The sequence below is a fragment of the Coloeus monedula genome (assembly GCF_965178545.1).
Source record: "Coloeus monedula genome assembly, chromosome: 5".
Lineage (NCBI taxonomy): Eukaryota > Metazoa > Chordata > Aves > Passeriformes > Corvidae > Coloeus > Coloeus monedula.
In genome coordinates this window covers 61,012,684-61,034,114 of record NC_138785.1, presented here as the reverse complement: position 1 = coordinate 61,034,114, position 21,431 = coordinate 61,012,684, and the positions used below count along the sequence as shown (strand labels likewise).

Below are 21,431 nucleotides of genomic sequence, written 5' to 3'. Positions count from 1 at the left end.
TAGAGCTCAAGGAAGGTGTTGGATTACCAGTCCAGGGTCCTCTATTTATTCACAAAACAAGCATTTATCCACAAAATGCTAAGAGCAACAGTCCAAACTTCTTTACAACAATAAACAAAGAAGTTATGTCAATGCATATTCAAGTACCTTTACAATGCAAATACTCCCTTCAAATCCCAGAAGTGTTCGCTGCCATGCTTGCCATAAAAGATTTTGCTCAACAGTTTTAACTGAGAGGATATGTTGAATATAATCTATATAAGAAATAATGGAAGTTAAATAATGGTTCAGTAGAACTGTAGTTGTAAAAATAAATAAGTAATCAGTGATTGTTTTTTAGAAAGGTTGCGTTCCATACAATTCCACCCCTTAATGCTGGGGTCAGAGAACAGTACGATAGCACAAAGGCCTTGTTCCTTTGCCCCTCTACCAAGACAACCAGGACACCAGCTTGCAGGGCAGAATTTCAAGCTAAAATTCCATCAGTTTGGAAGGTTCATACACTTGCCTTAAATACTTCAAAGTGAAGGTCGACATCCTATTCTAAATATCAATACACTATTGAAGGCTGGTGTTAAAAAGCCCCTCCTTTCAGAGAAGAAAACGTCTTTGGGTGCTAACGTACAGCAACCAAGATAGCCGTAAAAAAAAAAAAAAATACAGTATTCTAAGCGCAAATTACAATAGGATATTTGGCAAGGTGTTTTTGAAAGAAGCAAAGATGGAATTTAACCTTACATGAAAGGCATGACAGTTTCTCACTTCTGTTTTTCAATGTCAATAACTCGGTATGAACTGCTGACATGCTGTTCCTAAAGGCCTACATAATGAGTAAATAGGAAAAAAATCAAACAATTATCTATGAAATAAACTGAAAAATCAATAAATTGAAGTAAATTGAAAGTCAAACAGAACAAGCAATGACAGCCATCTCTGAAAATGACTACTCACCAGGGCAACCAGAAACTTGTAGAGAAAACCCCACCAATGACAACTCTTTGAGTAAAGTCCTACAGAATAAAGTTTTGAGAAAGCAGTGATAAAGTGTAATACCATAGTTGGAAGAAAGAAAACTAAACCCAAAATTCAATTAGATGCAAGCACATAGTTCTGAAGCCATGAATTTGCACCAATGTATGAACTTCAGCCACTAATTGAAAATCCACTTTCCAAAAAACCACGTCTCTATCTCTTCCCTCACTCCCTTCTAGAACATCAATGCCATTATCCATGCACAGCTACACCCATCCCTCAGTTATGTCCTATCCGAGTGGCAAAAATTTTAGGACAAACAAAATAAAAACAAACATTAGGCTAAATAATGAAATGCTTTAAATGCCATAAAAACACACAGCTGTCCAAGCTGATGTCCTTCCATCCCACTCCTAACTACTGATGCAACTTTGTTCACTGAAAAAGAGAAAATTATCGTAACTTCTTGACATTTGATGTAGATCTATTTGATGCAGCTGGGCCAATCAGCACAGCACACTTCATTCAATTTTCCATTTGCAAGACTCAACAGTGACAACAATATTTTTGTCACCACCGATGAAGTTTATGAGCCTGACTGTAACAAGACAATTCAGAATTGCCACAATGCTTAAAAATCTGGTATTCTAAAAAACCCTAAAGTAAGCAGGACACTACTTTTTATGCCAGCCAGTTTTAGCTCCTGCAAACTCCCATACCAGCTTGAGCATTCATTCTTTCATTTTCATCATCCATTGTTAACAGAAGGAAAAGGCAGGATGTTTCTGCTACCACACTTCAGTCCCAGCTACAACAGATAGCAAATAAACAGAACCTCGGCACACCTATTTTTCAGGACCTCCCTTCCCATGAATAGCTCCAGGATTTGCTTCCACAGGCCCAAAACATTTTTCAACAGTAGCAAATCATAGCATTCTACCTCAAATCAGCATCCTTGTATATTTCAGTATTAAGCCAATCTGCGCACAAAAAGAGTAGAAATACTTGGATCATAACTTTTTTTTTTTTCAATCCATACTAGTAATGCTGGTTTATTTTAATGGAAAATCATTTTGGCTCAGGAAGAGAGGGCTGATTTAAAACTTAGACATGTAAGGCTGCTGTGTCTATATGTGCCCTTCCTATACACAAAATCAAAGAGCCAACTGCTATTAATAACTGCAGTTTATTTTCATCTCACATTGTCCCCACTTCTGATTGCTTTTTAGATTTTCTTAGTTTGTCTAGTTCATTAAAATCATTCTCTATTATCTTCTGACTAACCAGTCTTGCTTCCCTCAATTTTCTTTTTCACAGTTCACCATTACCTTACCATCTCTATTTTATTTTAAGAGTTTTACAGATTCTACTCTGTCTCACTTCTCTTATGCTTTCTTCCATTTTTACTCTTCTCTACTTGAGTTTGCTCTGACAGTGCTTATTGCTACCCTTAAAATTCTAGGTCTCCAATCATCCATTCAATCACCTCAAAACAAATGACAAGAAGCACAGGCTCCCTCCCTTGCCTCACAGATAGAGTAATTCCTTGCTAGGGTAAGTACAAATACTACCCTTAGCTTGAACTGACACTGATTTGTTTTTAAGCTGCCACTAATCCTTGCACAGGACCAGAGTCACATTGCTTCTAAGCAACAGACAAGGAAAACAGAAAGCAAGTTTCCACCTGATCCACAACAACAGGTTTTTTTTTCTTTTTAAGAGGGGGCAAAAGACAGAAGTCAAATGTGAACACCTCATATTAAACACAAGATACAGTATTCCAGACATATCCCATCATTTTCTACACTCCTCCAGTCTCATGATCCCAGAGTGACAGAGGAAGAGAAAAACTAACACCTTGCACAGTAAAAGAGATTTTAAGTATGCATGTGTGTAAAGACCAGCTACAATCCAGATGTGAGAGCCAGGCAATTTAGAGTTGAAAACACATAGACATACACGTTTTAACAAGTAAGCAGAACGAGTAGCCAACAAAAGAGAGGAACCTCAACAATTTAGCCTTCTGAGGTGCTTGAAATAGCACTAGGTACATTTTATCTTCCCATTCCATGACCCAATTGCTTCTCTGTTTTTACAAGACCTTACAATAAATCTGTTATGTCATGTGTGTGCTGCCAGGCCATTGGGATGGCATGAAGGAGCCTCTATTACAGCATCATCTAGGGGGGACAGGAGGAAAAGCAGCCCACCAGAGTATTGCTGCTGTTCATGCTCAATAACCTGCCCTGGAAGCATGAGATTCCTAGAGTCAGCAGGAGATGCAGTGAGTGGCAGCTCCTGTGAGAGAGGTAGGAACCACCAAGAATATACATCAAAACTCAAGAATGCTTGAAAGCCCATGTTTGGTGAGAGGGCTTGCCACAAGCTACTCAACAGCAGTAGTGAAAGGACTCCAGTTTTAATTAAAAACTCCTGGGAAATGCTACCAGTGAAGCAGCACTTCAGCTGTCAATCCTGTGCATTTATTATGCTCTCATCACACAGCTGGTTGGAATTGCCCATCTACTGACTCAGATGAACACAATACCACTTCAGACTGGGCTTAGAATTGCTGGAAACATAAAAAATGTTTTGTTTCTTTATAGAGCTCTGAATAAGTAAGTGAGCAAAACCACATGTACTCTCACTAAGAGCTTATTCCTATTAATTTAAGGCAGTTCATTTAAACCAGGTCTAAGAACATTTCCACTTTTCATATGAACTGTGAGGCAGGCAGAATTTCTTCTCCCTATAATTTCAGAAGTAAACGACAGAGGAAAAAACCTGCATACTTCAAGCACACAATAAATTTAAGTGTATCTCACAAAATTATTTGGGCTCCATATGACAATAGATATGTTCAAGTGTATAGTTAAGATCAGTGACTACTTTAATGGTTAAGAAAGCAGCCCCTCTTTTGCCTTCTTTGGTCTCTCCTTCTCAAAACTTCTCTTTCACAAAGAGAAATTTGTTGGATTATTGTTTGTTTTATTGTCTGATTATTGTTGAAAAATAAACTTTTATAAACAGGATTTCATTATGGTGATTATAGATAGGGGAAAAAAAACAAAATCATAAAAGTTACAAACGAAAACTAAATGGACCCAGCAGTGCCTTTTCAAACTCTGGAATACTAACTCCGCTAGATGCAAACTGTTCTGTCCAGCTCGGGAGGTTGGTAGCTCTGCATCCGAAACAAAGGGCACCTGCAGACCCTTCTAAGCGACCTTCCCTGCTCGTCCTTTCGAGGGGAGCCGCGAATCCACGTGCTCCGGCCCGACCCGAGCCCTCCGCGCCCGAGGCACTGCAGCCACAGAGAAGGACTTTGGGCTATTCCAGCGACTCCAGCCAAGCAACTCCTGCCTCCAGCGCGCCATCAGCAGCGCACGGGGATCAGAGGGAAACTCCGTCAGCACCACAGGAGTTACGTTATTCGCCGCTCCTTTTCTTACGGCTCAAGAAAATTGGATTACAGTCGTGTACGTCTATTTGTTGACGATGACTCCTCAGGTGCGGAAGCCCCGTCAGAGGGTTTGGCTGCCGGGCACGGCGCGGATACCGGCGGGAAGCCCGCGTCTCCCGTGCAGGGCCTGGAGCCCAGGGGGAGCAGCCAGCCGGGTATCGCGACAGCGGCTGCGCGACACACTGGAAGCCGCCGCGGGCTGCTCCTTCCTCAGCAGCAGCCAGGGGCAGCGTGAAGGGGAAAGCCGGGAAAGGGCTCGGGGCACCGCGGCGAGGGAGAGGAGCTGCCGGCGGGGCCGGCACTGACCTTGCCAGTGGTGCCGTCCCCCAGCACCACCAGCTTGAGCTGGCGGTCTGGACTCTCCTCCTCCTCCGAGTCTGACATGATCTCTATGGCCCCTGCGAGGAATAAGAGGCTGAGAGCAGCCGGGAGGAGCCGGGTGCAGGAGCGAGGACAGGACAGGGGGAAGAGCGAGCGCCGCGCTCACGAAGCCGGCAGCGACGGAGAAACCAGCACCGCCATCTTCGGCGCGCCCGCCGTCGCTATGGCCCGCGCGAGGCGAAACCAACGACAGCGCTGAGGGGAGGGGGGGAAAGCGGTAGATTGCGGGCGGAAGCTACAGCGACAAGTCCTGCAGCTGCTTCGGGACACACCCACTTCTGCCCCCTCAGGGTCATGAGATGGTTCAGCCCGGCTCGCGGCCGCACGCCGCGGTGCCTTGGGCTCCGCAGTGACGCCAGGCGCGGTAACCTAGCAACGGGGGGCGGGGCGGGGCGGGGCTGGGGCCCGGGTGTCCCGCTGGAGGGACGGGGCCGACCCGTGGGGGCCTGCCTGGGGAAGCCGCTGGGTGTGGCTGTGGCAACTAAATATGGCAACTACGTTGTAGAGTCGCTGGATGGTTTGTGTTGAGAGGGACCTTAAAGATCATCTCGATCCAAACCCCCTGCTATGGGCAGGGACACCTTCCACTATCCCAGGTTGCTCAAAGCCCCATCCACCCTCGCCTTGAATACTGCCGAGGATGGGGCATCCACAGCTTCTCTGGGCAGCCTGTGCCAGTGCCTCACCACCCTCACAGTGAAGAATTGGTTCTTGATATCTAATCTAACCCTCCCCTCTTTCAGTTTAAAGCCATTCTATCTCTACATGCACTTGTATGAAGTCACTTTCTGGTTCCCGTACCCCCGTTAGGTACTGAAAGGCCACAGTAAGGTCACCCTGGAGCCTTCTTTTCTGCAGACTGAACAATCCTAGTTCTAAGGACTCCACCACTTTCTTACACAATCTCAGAACTTTTCTATCCATATAGGCAATCAGTAAGAAAATTTACCGAGGTAGCCCTCGGCAGGGTAGGCTGAAAACCCAGCTGAGGTAGCTGAATTTTAGACTGTTACTTTATCACGCACCATGGCCGGGGAGAAGAGACTCCTCTTTTGCATCAGCCTTCCCCGTGTTTGAAGACTGCCAGTGTCCCTTTGGCCTGTCATCTTTCCCATAGACTAAACAACTCCTCTTCAGTCAGTCTTTCCCTGGGTTGTCTTTTCTAGACTTCTGATTATTCTTGTTGCTTTCCTTTGGCCTCTCTCCACTTTCTTGCAGTACTGTGCCAAAACTGGATACAGTACTTCTGTTGAGGCCCTGGGAATACTGAGTAGAGTGGAAGTATTACTTCATGTGTCTTACATACGAGACTCCTGTTTATATATCCCAGTATGATGTTTGTTTTCCTGACGGTATGACATTGCTGACTCATACCAATCCTGATTTACTAAAAAATCCTCTGAATCCTCTCTTGTTATTGGCATTTCATAAATGTTGAAGCTTTATTTCTGTTTAACTGTAGTGCTTTCTGCTTTTCCCCATTGAATTGAATCCTGTGTTTCAGGCTACTTCTATCATTTGTCATATAATATTATATAATATTATATATATATAATTTTATAATATCATATAATTTTATTTATAATTTTGTCCTCCAAAATGCATACCAGCCATCCCAGCTTGGTTATATCGGGAACTCTGAGATCTATACTCTATTCAAAAGTCATTAATAATGATATCCAATAGTACCAAGTCTCCTCAAGCCTCTATTTGACATATTTTTCCAGTATGAGTGACAACAATTCTTTGGGCGTCATTTGTATGACAATTTGAACAGAGGCAGCTGGAACTCTTTAAAATATTGATGTATTTTACTGGATTCAATAACAAGCTAAGAATTTTTAGAACAACTTTGTATAATGCCTGCATAGAGATCAAACCTGTTTCAGTCTCTTTCAGGTTTTCTTTATGAAATGTATGTCTGAAATTTCCAATATTATGAGTGCACTGTTTTACTCAGTCCTCAGCAGGATTAAGAAGTTCCTTGTAAATCATGTATTCATGTGTTTGCACAATTGAGGCTAAATGCTTTCCCAATGACATTCTGGGGAAAAAAAAAAGGGGGGGGGGGGTGGTACACCATAAAATACTTTAAATTCTAATGGAAAACAAGACACACACCTTTGTCACTCCATACTTTGAATCAAATTAAACGTGTCATTCATTAACTGTTTTCCACTTCAGATCATCTTTTAGCCTAATTGTACTGCAAGTTCTCTTAACTTGGCACTTCAGCAGGATCAGCATCAGGGCTCAGCTGAACAGCATTTCTTGGAAGGAAGAGCAATAGGGACAAACGTGAAATTTTCCTTAATGATTTCTGACCTACTGAACAGTTGTACAATTGGCATTAGACATTTAAAAGCTTCACTTCTCATTCCAGGGCAGACACCTGATTGATAAACCAATGTTGGTGGAACTGCTCATATTTCTGAAATTCTGCCTCAGCCACATTAAGAAAAACAGTGCGAAATATTAATTTAAAGCTTTCTGATGCTCTTGAGGAGAAGCAGGTTCTATTTAACCCACAAGATGAGAAGCTGTGTGTGCAAAAGCAGAATGATGAGAGAGCAAGGTGCTCCAGGTGTCCAGACTATGTGTATTTTCATTTGAAACACCACAAAGAAATGTGTGTGTTCTAATACAGATCCCAAAATTTAATTTACTTCTTAAATTATATTAGTTTTTCCTTCTCAAATCACCCAAGCTTATTAAAAGTTAGCATCATCATCTAAATGAACGTGCAATATAGAAAAAGCTGTTTCATCTTCATGGGCTTAGATTTGTCTTGACCCTGTTTATCTGATCTATTTAAATAAGCACTTAGATACTAAAGCATGATTTTGGAAATAGAATGAATACTTGGTGTGGATAAACATGTGTGCTTGCTGTTGACTACCAAGAAAAATGAATGGAAACTACCCCAGGAGATAGTAATGCAAATGGACAACTCAGCCCCCCAAAACCTCCCTGCATAAGTCTATGAATGACGGGGATGTACTAAAATCCTTTTTTATTATACAAAAGATCAGTGTACAAGAAAAAGCTGCCTGGTGGAGTTAATGCTTCAGCAATAATACTACCAAAGAGTGTTGTTTACCATTATTTAACTTTACTAGCATAACAGAGCAAACAATCTGACTGCAAATCTTTACACATCTTGCTTGCGATGTTCAGCAAGTGCATTAAGAGTGTGGTGTAATTTTACGTAGAGTGATACAAATTTTTGCTACCAACACATCCCCTCTGGGAGGCTTTCATTGAACTAGTTTTGTCATTGCCTTCTTAACTAAATATGGATAGCATTTTACAGATGAAATGAAGCTAGTCTTGAACTTTTTGATACTTCACAGTTGAAAAACACTGGAATTAATAAACAGAACACTGCTGTAAAAAAAGAATCATTGATGGCAGTGTACAAATAATTTGAGACTTATGCATTTTTAAAATACTAAGAAAAAAATCCTTGAGCAGTTACTTTGAAAAGTGCCTGGGTCACTTTTCAATGAAAAGTAAATATGTATTGTTAAATAAATATGTATTGTTTATTTGGCATTCTGTCTGTATTTTGATAGTTGCTCTTTTGGGTTTTTTATTATACTTTCCATATACTTTATATTATTTCTTTATGATGAAAATTCACTGCTAATCCACTGGTAATTGAGAATATTATGAATAATAACTGAGATGACAAAAATTTTAAAATTCCCATATTTCATTAAGGCTACAAACAAGAAAGTAATTGCAGCCTCATTCTCTGTCAAGTTTTGGCCTATTACTTTACTTGACCATTTTCTTCTGAGTTAAATCGACTTCTTAATATGTGAAACAAATGGTATAGATAGTTTTCTATATCTGTATTTCAAAAAAAGTGAGGAAACAGCTATGTGACTTCATTTCAATTCCCCTCATTTCAATAGTTCTTGATCAGTAGAGCTGTGGGCATTTGAAAACACCTCTCAGGAGTCCATGGAAGGTTGCTGAGAAAAGTAAACCCAGAAGACTTATATTTAAGTTACACAGACTTTAACTTGAGGACTTTGAAGAGTCTGTAAGATTGTTTGTTGCGGCTGCTCTATGCCATTACTATATCTTCCACCTTTATCAGCTGGGCAGTGAGTTTAATAAATGTTTTTACTTATTTTAGTTCTTCAGGGTATCACTGAAGTTGTTTCAGTTCAGTTCTAGTTGCAAAGGCTTGACTATTTAAAGGCTTGGTAACTCTCCCTAAGTGGAGTCACTGCAACTGCTGAATGAGTTTTGGGGAGACAGAAGTAATAGAGTGTGACAGGAGGGGCCAGAGATGTTTAGGAGAGGAGACAGGCAGTGGTGGAGAAGTCAGAGCTTTTATGTAGGTGAGGAAGAAGGGCTGGAAGGGGAAATCTGTGGGAATTTCTGAGGGTCAGAGACAAGTGTGGGAGTTTTTAGTATTCACTCTTCTTAGTCCACATCTTCTGTGCAACATCTTCCTCCATCTCAGGAGACATAGCGAGGCACTCAGCTCACTCCTCATCTGGGTCAAAAGGAACTTTCCTTCCTGGCACCGGTGAATTTTGGTGCTGCTCTTGGATGTCACTAGTTGTCTCCTTCACATTTTCCCCAACAAACCCCTGGTTACATTTTTTCAGTGCAAGCCATTGTTTTTCATTTCTGCTCACGTTTTGAGCTGGCAGTCAGAAATACTCTCTTTTTTTTTTTTTCTCCTGTCATTTTGTTCCAGTTTAATTAGAAAACCATTTTTGGTAATTCATTTCAGTTTGAAGAAGAAATAGCACAGTTCCAGTTTTGGTTCCTTTGCCCCCTTGTTCTTAAGTTGCCCTGACTAAACAACTGTGGCATACATAGTCAACCGTGTTTGCAAATGCAAACTGTACAAATGCAAACTAGAACTCTGTGAATGTGGGTTGCATTCCCTTCATGCAAGTATCTACAAAAGCACCAGAAGTTATTACCTACATAGGAAATAGATGTATGCTTCTCCCAAGCTCTGAGAAAAAGAATGAATCAAGCTGAATGAGGTGGAATCTGCACTGAGAGTAAAAGGAATAGCATGTGTGAGAGCCTTCAACCTTTTTGCCATCCTCTTCAGGAATGCAGGGTCATTAGCTACCGAGTCATCTGTGCTGTCCTTACAGCGCTTGATGGAAAGAACACATTTCTCAGAGTGATTGACATGAACTGTGTCCTCTGTTACCAATACAAGACATTCTTTTAATTTTTGTTCTGCTTTTTCTTCCCATGATTATACAACAATACTCATTCTCTTTTGAGTTTCAGTCATACCAATTTTTCTATTTCCAGTCTCTGTAGCTGGGATCTGTAGATGCTCCTCTTCTTCAAGGTGGAAAATGACATTACATTTGTTTGAATGAGGAAAGTGTCCTTGAAAAGAAAAATAAAATTGTTGCCACAAAAGTGGAGTGTGCATTTAAAAAGAAAACATATTTACTTCCATTATAATGTTGATTTTGCCACCCATCTCTGCAGCAGAGTAGAAAGCAGCTGTTGGTTTTAATTGCACTACAGATTTGCAAATAAAACCCAAACTGTTTCTTCTTCATCAGTATCATCTCTAATGTCTTTACCAGACAGTGTTTTCTTCTGCACTGCCTGATGACTGTGCCTTGAGTGAAACTCTGATTAATGTGGCTGACTAGCCGGACCACTGAGTGGAAATGGTAAATAATGACTTGTTTTTATACATGTAAAAACCAGTTCCTACTCAACTTGGAAATCCTTGCTTTTGGAAGGGCATTCTTCCATCTTGCATCCTGCTAACCTAAGGTCACTTAAGGAGTAACTGTTTCAAATGCTGTTGATTACAGTGATGTAAACGTCTGTGGCCCAGACACTGCAGTGAACAAGACTTTCCACACAGGAATATGGTTAAGCTGAAGGCCGCAACTTTTATGAACTACATTCCCTAATAAAACAGAGAAGAACCACTAGCCAGCTGCTCCCCACAAACTACCCAGTAAAACAGAACCAATGAGGTTCACCAAGCATGAGACGGTGGAGGCCAAGCTAAATGTTTAAGAGAAAGCTGACCGCATCCTCCCTCTGGCAAAAGTGACCAAGGTATGTGGTCCCACTGAAACTATCTCCTCCTACATTGTCTGTGCTTGGGAGGGGAGAGAAAAGAAATGTCAGCAGTAACTTTAATTTGTGTAAGGCGCTACCTTTTTGCCTGTATTGGGGAAAGAGAAATAGCTCACTGACATCTAGCTAGTACTTAAGACATGATCAGTAATTCTAGCCACAGCTAACATGAAAAACACACACTGGAAACCTACTCTCCAGTTGTGTGAATGGACAAACAAGTTCTCTTGTCTTTCCACTAGCTGAATTTACTAATAAAGCCACACCACATTTTCAGTGTGGTAAACACTTTTTCTCACTAAAGCAAGCTATCCAACTCAGAGTATAAAGGCCAGCAACAGCCAGGCTAACAACAACAGTTACAGAAAGACAAGGGGTCTTCAGAATAAGAATTATTTTATAAAGGAATTACATCTAACTTCTACTGAGACATTCATGCAAATTTGGAATTTCCCACATGAACACAGACGATCACTGGGAACTCCTGTTTCTTGTCTCCAAACCTCAATGCTTGTTGGAATAATGGAGAAAGCTGTCTTTCTCACAGTCTTGACCTGTTACCAGTTCAAAACAAAGTCTTTTTTCTTTTTTTTCTTTTTCCTTTTATAACATGGAAAATCCAAAATTGTTTTCTAGCATGTACTGCATGTTTGGAAGGACTCACCTGAATCACTGGTGTCCTGTTGTTGAATTCCTGAAGGAAACCATCGAGTTCCATCACAAAAGTAGGCAAGCCATTTGCCCTCACCACTCTTCCTGGAAGTTTGTTCTAGAGCCTGGTGGTTTTTTTCTATGTTGTGTGTTTACTCTTACAATTCTTTCCCCAGTCCTGCTGATGGTGGAGTGTGCAAGAAGCTGCATGGGGCTTGGTTGCCAGCTGGGGTCAAACCACAACACCCCACCTGACAGAGAAGCTCCCACCCAGTCACTTGCTCATTCTCCCTCAGCAGGAGTGAGGAGAGAATCAGAAGGACAAAATCAAGAGATGAAGGTTGAGAAAATGACAGTTTAATAAGTGAAACAAAGCTACACACCCAAGCAAATGATTTTTTTTTTTTTTAAAGGGAATTAATTCTCTACTTCCCATCAGCAGGAAGATGTTTAGACGCTTCCTGGAAGGCAGAGCCTCAGCACGCCTATTTGGGAAGACAAGTGCAATAATCTCAAATGTCCACTTTCCTTCTCCTTTTCCCCAGCTTTTTTTACTGTGCACAACAATTGCATTTGCTTTTTATCACACAGGAATCACATTTCCAGTAGATCTAACAGCCATCTCATTCTCCTTTTAAACTTTTAGCTATTAAGTCTCATTTTCCCCTAAAGATTTAGTTGCTAGTTTCCAAGTGCATGACTTTGCACTCTATATGGCTGTATGACATCAAGGGTTTCAGGCCACGGTTATCCAGTTCTCTTGGCCCAGTATCTTGAGTCTCTGCTGTAGCTTCCCAAAATCCTCTTACCAGTTAATCAGCTTGATCCTGCTTTTTTTGGGCAGCTCATTAAGAAATGCATTACACAATGTTGCACCTGAAACTTACTGCTCAGGTAGCCCACCCCCTGCAACCTGATACTTCTTCCAGTAACATCCATTATAATCTTCTCTTTATCTAAGTCTCCCATCTTCACCTTATCTACTTATTTCCACTTTTCTGCCTTAATGTGTAGCTACTCTTCATGAAAATCCACAGAGTTTATATCTACCTATGGTGGGTTGACCTTGGCTGGGTGTCAGGTCCACACCAAAGCCACTCTGTCACCCCTTTCCTCAGCTGCCCAGGGGAGAGAAAATACAATGAAAGGTTCATGGATTGAGATAAGGGCAGGGAGCAATCTCTCACCGACTACCATCATGGGCAAAACCAGCTTGACTTGGGGAAATTAGTTTTATTTATTACCAATCAAATCAGAGTAGGAAAAAGAAATAAACCCAAAACTTAAAACACCTTTCCATCACCCCTCCCTTTTTTTCCAGGCTCATCTTCACTCATAAATTCTCTAACTCCTTCCTCCAAGAGGTGCAAGAGGATAAGCAATGGGAGCTGTGGTCAGTTCATCACACACTGTCTCGGGGAAGACCCCTCACACTCTTTCTCTGCTTCACCGTGGGTTTCCAAGGATCACAGCTTCCTTCAAGGATCTGCCTGCTCCAGCATGGGGTCCTCCAGGGGCTGCTGGTGGATCTCTGCTCCACCATGGACCTCAACAGACCACCTGCCTCTCCAGGGTCTGCACTACAGGCTGCAGGGGGATAAATCTCTGCTCTGGTGCTTGAAGCAGCTCCTTCCCCTCCTTCTTCACTGACCTTGGTGTCTGCATGTTTGTTTGTCTCACATATTCTCACTCTGTTCTTCAGATGCACTTGTGCAGGTTTTTCCCCCCTCTCCTTAAGTCCTAGAGGCACTGCCACTGTTGCTGTTGGCTTGACCATGGCCCGTGGCAGGTCCTTCTTGGAGCCAGCTGGTATTGGCTCTGTCAGACATGAGGGAAGATTCTGGCAGCTTGTCAGAGAAGCCACCCCTGTATGTCCTCCCGCACCCCCCGCTACCAAAACCTGGACATGCAAACCCAATACACTGCCATGTCTAAATTGCCCATGTCTAAGAAATCTTTCAGGAAATCAACTGTCACATTAATATGACACATGAAGTAAACCTGTGTTGCAATGCATCCTGTTTTTCACTTGCCTAGAGGTCCTTATTAACATTCTTTTTAACTTTGAACTATATGCCAAAAGAAATCCCTTGGAAATATGTCAATTAAAGCCATTATATAATCTATCAGTCTGTGAAGACTGTGTGAACAATTCAGAAGAAGACAAACTCAATTTTCTGAATAAATTCTTAATTGCAAATTCTTTTTTAAGACTCCCATGATAGTGAATATATCCCTTTCAACACTTTTATGATCAGCTTCCACAGCAATAACTATTCACTATTGATCTTCATCCAAGGAGCCACACACACAAGTTGAATGAATCTTGACATTGGAAACCCACTGCAATCCCCTTTTTGCCAAGTCTAGATGACCTGCTCGAAGTCATATATGTTGTCAGCCTCTAAGGCAAGAAAAAAGCTCAGTTTCGTACCTTGACCTCTCCAAATATACTTTTATCTCCAACATTAAACTGCAAATATTATAGTCATGACAGTGCAGTTCTGTGTTCACTGGGGCACATGCCAACCATGCTTTCAAAGTGCTCAAAGCTAATTAGTTCCCTAGACTCCTAGACTTTATTGTACTGGTCACTGTAGAGCATCTACTCCTCTGCTTCTCCACTGCACAACCTCATCTATAAGTACTTGGCAGCTGGAAGGTACTGATGATCCAGTACAGTTGTCTATCATATTGTATAAAATTGTCTCATTGTTCCTTGCTTGTGCCCCATGACTGTGGCAAATTGCTTTCCTTTTTCCCTCGATTGCAATTTGCAATTTTTAAGGAACAAATATGATCTATTGGCTGTACCTGTGTCCATCACCTAGGGAACTGAGATCCTCATGTCTGACTACAGATTTTAGCTGCTGTGAATATTCAAACAATGCAGTCAGGTGTATAGCTCATACTGGGGTTATTTGATGTACACTTTCCTGTGAAACTTTCATGGGAGAGGTAGGTTTGCAGTGACTGCAGACACCCAAGATTGATTTTCTTGAGCAGACAACTATTCCAGTCCAAAATTATATATGTGTGAAATATCTGTGAAGTGTAATTTAGTATCTTCCAACTCAGCTATGTCCTGTCGTTAGAGTCTATATAAGATACAGTACTCGAGAGGATGAAGCCTAGTGTTTCCTCCACAAACCAACCAGCCAGCTATCAGCTGTGCCACTTCATTGCCATGTCAGCAAATAAAGGCAAAGTACTAACTACCCTAGTGTGCTTCTCCAGAAAATGATCCCCATCTGAACAGTTTAATGTAACATCTTAATCAGCTTTGAAATGTCTTCTGTGCCCAACAGGCATGCGTGTCAGTACCCGCTGTGGCAAAGGGCTCTGGCTGTGCTTGGGACCCAGCAGCTGCAGCAGTTCAGGATGTCACCATCCACACCCCCTCCATGGTTTGCTACCACCATTGGCAGCAATGAACGTGCACCCACACCTCACCCACACCACAGCCTCACCTGAGCTCATCTTCATCAGTGACCTGAGCCGTGACTTGAGCAATCAAGCTGGACACAAGTCCCTCCAGCTGCTTCAGCCGCTGTGACATCCAGCAAACTGGAGAGCTGACCTCCTGGCTGGGAGCTGGGCACCACAGTCCAATTCATTAGCTGACCTGTTGTAGCTCTAATAAACATGCTTTCTTAGGCATTATTTATATCATTTAGCACAGTAAAGTTCTCAGTGTCAATGTGTCTCAGCTGGAATGACAAAGAGCTAATATTTCTGCTGGTTTTTCTGTACGTCTTTCTTATTGCACATGACAAACTAAAATCAGAACTAGCTCCCAATTTTCCATACAGGAATTTGAGCAGTAGAATTACATCTCTGGGATAACTGATTTTCAAACCCCTACTTTGTATCAGTTTTCTTCTGATGTGGTATCAAAAGTTGTGACTCACTCAAACTGTTTTTCCTCAACACTAGCTTATGTGCTTCCAAATAAATTTCTTCCCAGTAAACTTTACGTCTTGAAGGCAATTCTATTACTGGTGCCAAAACTGTAGGTGGTTCTGATGGAGATGAAGTAGCTTTGTGGTATGATAATCTCAGATCTACATCGAGCCAAACCATAGAGATGTATTAGCAACATGATAAATATAGAATACTAAGGAAGAGAGAGTTAAGAGAAGCACACCAGGAAAAACTGAACGAAAACTGTGACAGAATTTGCATATCTAATTCTGTACTCAAATAGACCAAGAAGAAATTAAGGTTGCAATTAAGGTTTTGAGAACATGCAATTATTACTAGTGAAAGATTATGTATTATTTTCTGTTTCCTGAGAATTCCAACACATATACTTTTAACATCTTATAATGGATCTGTTTCTGTTGTTTTTACCTTACTTAGGTAAAATTCTTGCCAGTTAATAACACACTCAAAATAATATTCAGTTTGACAATATATTCAATTAATTGAGAGCTTACTCAGCTTATTACATGAAGAAATACTATAAAAAAAATCTAGTATGCTATGAGAATTGAGATTCAGACTTAGAATTAGATATGGTGTCTCTTTAATCCTTCTCACCATTCAACACAATTTGAAATGTTTGAAGTGATTTTCTATTCTTACTTGTAACTAGAATACATGTTTTTCAAAGGAAATATGATATTTGAGTTGCTAGTGTTCCTTTTAAATGGACCAATGTACACCCACAGACAGACAGACACAGACAGTATGTAACTGTGACTGCTGGAGCACATCAAGTGAAGTGGCTAGATTTTAGATCCCTGCTGGCAAACACAACCTGTTGGATGCTGTGCAATTCTATCACTTCACTTTGGTTCTTCAGTGGCAGTTGTAATCTTCTGAAAAAAAGAAAAATTGGTCTCATAAATTTCTGAGCTGTTTGGCTGAGTTCCTGTAATCCTTTGCCTATACAAAACTGCCTTCTATTTGAGCTTTGTTATCCAGTAAAATATTAGCAAAGTTCTCCACTTATCTAACTTTGTCATGCAAGAACTTTTCCAAGATATTGCCTGCTAGATCTCAGCTTTAACTGGTAGGCATTAATATGTTTTCATTTTCCTGAATCAGGCAATGTCTGTCTCAAGAGCAAAACAGGGATCCTTGAGCCAGACTCTTGCACTGCACATGCAAAGAAATTTTTTGAGATCAAAGGAGAAAATCTGGCTGGTCTGAAGGGTGATATCACTGCTAATCCTGTTTTATTTTCTGCCTAGTGAGAATGAAGAGCAGAAAACTTTATACAATATACAATGTAAACATAACAGAGGGCATGAGCCTGTCAGCCTATCATTGACACAAGACATGCAGACCTGGATCCTGAGAAGGATATTTTGTGAGCAAAGGCAATAATGAGGTTTTGAAAAGCACACATTTAAGAGTAGTGGATGCTTTAGAGCTGTGCTCCTACAAGTTGTGATTTAAAAAGCTGGAGGCTTCAATCTGAACCACTAAAATTCAAAATGACAGAAACTTACAAAATTTTATTGCTCTGCATTTAATAAAATTTACATTTACATGCTATCAGTTTGAAATGCTGAATAACTCATAGTTTAGAACACTGAACACCAGTTTGAATTACTCTTCAGTTCATTGCTTCCTACTTACAGTCTTTCTCAGATACCCAGAATAATCCTTCCATCACACACTTTTCCTATCTCTCTTAGTTCATCTTTGGTCCCAAAAATATCTTGACTTTGAAGGAAGGTCAGGGAAAGAAATGCATCTTGTTGCCATTAAAAAAAACTCAAACAACCTAGGCATAATGAAAAGCTCCCTTTCTGCTTGCTTAATGTGTTAATATAAGAACATTAAGGCCAATATACCATCTACAGCTTGGTTGCTCTGGCTGTTTGGATTTTTTTTTGTTAATTTACAGACTCAATTATGTAGACTCTTAACTTCACAACATTAGTGGGTGAGAAGATAGATGGTTAATGAAAAAACACAGAGTAGGAAACTTCTGGTTTATATGTATCTTGGGTAACATTTTTAGAAGAACAAGGATCAAAGATTGTAATTTGAAGAAACTCTCAAGACAGGAATAAATGTACGTGACTTTAGGGCACCCCTAAAAATTATGGGATGGCTAATATCCCCACAATTCTGTGGTCTGTTCTAAAACAAAAATATTAAGCCAAATCTTTGGCTCTATATAATAAAAACAGATTATCTAATGGTTTCCAGTGGGAAATATGAGAAAGAGCATTCATAAAGATTCTGTAATAGTTATGAATTATAAAGACCTCCTCATTTTCAGTATGAACTGAGACCCCAATAGAAACTGTTAGATATTTATTCACATGCCCTCAAAGGGACTGTACATGGACATTTTTAATTAACATTATTTGCAAGACCTTACTCAAGTTGTTCATTATTAATTTGACATGTTTTGAAGTCCTGACCAGAAAGTTTTCATCACTTACTCTAATGACATCATTCTTACATGATTTTAATACTTTTAAAGGGTTACAGTGATTTGCAATCTATACTTATTTTAATGAAGAAAGAAAACAATGTTTAAGTAATCAAGGTCATAACATTAAAAAAGAAAAAAGTCAGGAAGCATAAAGTAAACTTTGGGTCATTATCTTTAGCATGCCATTAGACCTTCTCTGGAAGAGAAAACAAGTAAAAAATAAAGGCACAATTTGACAGCACTTCTGCATTTCCAGAGATTCCCATTTTGTTGCCATTTTGCTCTTTTCTTTTCAGCTGCCCAAAATGTTTTGACATTTATTACTGGATATAAAACAGGTATATCAACTTCAGTTCACCTCCATCTGTCCTCACTGGCCAGATGTCTGTGCCCATCAGTTCAAATTATTAAGATAGGGTAAAATGTCTTTTCCTTGCCTCATTTGAATGCTTTTCCTTAGCTTTTCTCTCTCATGCAGTTTTAGCTATTGAAGCCAAACCTGCATGGTGTATCTGCAGCAATTTGTCTGAGGTTACAGCATTGGAAGCAAATGCAGAAAATATGCAGTAAAAATATGCAGAAAAAGTTCATGTTTGTGTCTGCAAAGGATAAATAAATTCTACTACTTTCTTCCTAGAGAATGGTAAACATAACTAGAAGAAAAGCACCACTGAAGAGACCTGAGAGTACCTGAGAGTTGTACCATGATAGAGACAGAGAAACCTGCTCATCTTCATGAAGATCTGACAGGCTCAAATATGCTTAAACTTTGCTCTTTAGCTAGAAGCTAAAATGCTGAAATTTAGCCTTTAAAATAAAACGGGCGCTTGGCACCTCCCTTTGAAATAATGTGTTTAACTGTCTCAGCTACCTTTTATGTTCGCAAATAAACATTTTCGTTGAAACTGGTTTCGTAAATAACAGCTGGAACTGTAGAACACAAGATGGCAGTGTCAGACGCCACGTACCAGCAGGGGACTGTGGGATGGTTCAGCGGTCTGTCCCGAGAGAGGGGACAAGCAAGAAGCGCTGAGGTCTTTGTCCTCTCTTTAATACCCCTGTGGAACAATTGCTAGGAAGCGAGGAGACCTTTCTGTTCCAACAACACCTAGAAAATACTCTGCAGAAGGAATAAAGATACAGTACCCTCTGCAGAATAGGTTTTGCTCCACACAATTCTCTGAGATCTCCAGATCTCAGAGATCTGGATAAGGTGGTGTGTTAAGACATAAAATAATATGTATCTTACAAAGTTATCAAGGAAAATGAACCTTCCGTCGCTGGAACAATGCTTTTCTTTCCTTATCTAGCAAAGAATGAACACATAGGTTCTTTTTTTTCTCTCTATTTTTTTATTTTTCACAAATTTACATACCACCAGTCTCTAGATCAATACACATAGTGAGAGGCTAATCTTTGTCAAAGACATACAGGAAAATTAATTTACTAGTTCTTGAATGCCATGGTGTTTTTTCTGGTTTTAGGAAGCTCATGATAATCAATAAGGGCGTGCATGTGGAGGCCAGAGTGGAGAAGGTGCGAACGTGGTCTAAACCGTGGCAAAAGTCCCAGACCGAACCTGCCTGAAATGGAGCTATCTGATTCCAGACACCTGGCAGAAGCTTTCGGGGAAAATAAACTTTAAAGACCCTTTAATCAAACCTGTATACCCAAAGCGAGGGAAGGTCATTAGCAATTACTGTTCTGCTGAATTTGAGAGATTCTTACTGGGGTGTCCATCATGACTTCCTCAGTACTACCGAGCACCTGAACCCCAGTCCCGCTCCCAGTGAGGGATGTGGGTCTATTCCTTTGCATGATGCAGTTCGGACCCCCAGTCTTGGAACTACGGGATCCCCCGGCTGTGTGTTGGGCCCCGCCCGAGCAGGGGCCGTTTCAGCCCAGCCTGCCTTGCCCGGGCGGGAAGCCCCGCTCCCGGCAGTCAGGCGGTACCTGCTGACACGCAGTTGCTCTGGCTTTTTAGTATGTACTGGGCTGGTGATTTTTTTTTTCCATCATCTTTACCTTGAATTCGAGGGCTGAGAAAGTATTTTGTTTAATTCTTGGGGAAAGTACAAAAATACCTCAGACGTGCCTTGGAAGTTTAACTGGAAATAAACCTCCTCATCAAAATACCTCGCCGGGAGCCGAGAAACCTCAGACAGGCAATCCCTCTAGTCCTTATTTTAAAGTATATTGATGGCTAAATCCTTCCACTTGCTCCGTTAAAAAGGCTGTGAGAACCCATTTCCTGCTCCTCAGCTGTCCAAAGCGGGGGTCGGCGTGTTTGCCCTTTGCGGGGCCGTTTTGCTGTGGTGGAAGGTGCAGCAGGGCCGGCAGTGCCGGGCGGCGGCCAGGCCGGATTCAGCACTTTCCCGACGATGACAGTTCCCTCTCGCCACACCGAGCAGCGGCCATGGCCCGGCGGTGTCCCCTGCCCGCATTCCTGTCTCGTCCCTCCGTCCTCTCGCCCCGCCGCGGCCGGGAACCGCTGTGTCAGTGCCCAGAGGGGAAACGAGTCCGTGAGTGGGTTTTGTAGAAGCACTCGGGGGGAACAGCCTGGGGACTCATCCCACCAAGGGTACTGAGAAGGCCCGGGTAATGCCCCGACGTTCTCCGATGTGTGATCCTCACCCCGGTAATCACCAGCCCCGTCTGCCCACTGGAAACACGCGTGTCTGCATGACCCTGTCTGGGCTTCTCTGTCACTCTGACTGCTCATTGGGCTATGTCAGGGAGCATTGCAATGCGGGGGAGAGTAGCACAGGCTCAGGATCTGGCTTTGTCCGTGTCTGCCCGTCCTTCCAACTGTGACTGGGGTATCCACTGTCGGTTATTCCTGACGAGGGAAATGTTTCATGTGACTCTTCGAAGGTTAATGCAGCAGAAATACTCAGGGTTTTAAAAGCAGACGTTGCCTGCCTCTTTATAGAAAAGTGAAGTTTCTGCCTTGCAGCACTTGGGCACGAATGTTGTGCCATCGACGTTGCAGTGGCGCTTCTGTCCTGCGGGGATTAAAGTCAAACAACGGCGGCTTCATTCGTTTATTCACAAAAACAAAAACGAAAACAACTAAACAAACAAACAAAAACCAAATAAACCAAACAACCCCAAAGAAATCACCCAGGGTGAATCCTCTCACTTCCTTTTTGACAAACGAGACCCAGTGCAGGGGCTCATCTGACCGCAGAGAGAGTGGGTGCCCCGACGGCCGGGCCGAGTCGGGCGACCGGCGCTGGGGCTGTGACGGAGGCGCGGAACTGCCGATTCTGCTTCCATTGGCTGCATCGGGTCCCACAGAGAGACCTTACATCGGGTGCATCTAATTTCCAGGGGACCTGCAGAGGTAAATACCCCAGGAAATGTGATGGATGCAATGGAAATGCACTGCGCACCCTATTTGCAGCTGTAACCTCCCCATCACGCTTTGCTGTCTCCCACAAAGGACAGTTCAACTCCATGGGT

The 21,431-nt window shown here is 41.8% G+C and overlaps 1 protein-coding gene across 2 annotated transcripts in view; it reads right to left on the bottom strand.

The window, feature by feature from the left end:
• The window catches only part of RAB28 (RAB28, member RAS oncogene family), a 61,270-nt gene extending 56,337 nt beyond the window's left edge, over positions 1 to 4,933 (bottom strand). For both annotated transcript variants that reach the window (XM_082282691.1, XM_082282690.1), the window contains exon 1: positions 4,742 to 4,933. In XM_082282691.1, coding sequence (XP_082138817.1) covers positions 4,742 to 4,819 — 78 coding nt within the window. In that variant the 5' untranslated portion in view covers positions 4,820 to 4,933. The remainder of the gene's footprint in view (positions 1 to 4,741) is intronic.
• Positions 4,934 to 21,431: the final 16,498 nt, after the last annotated feature.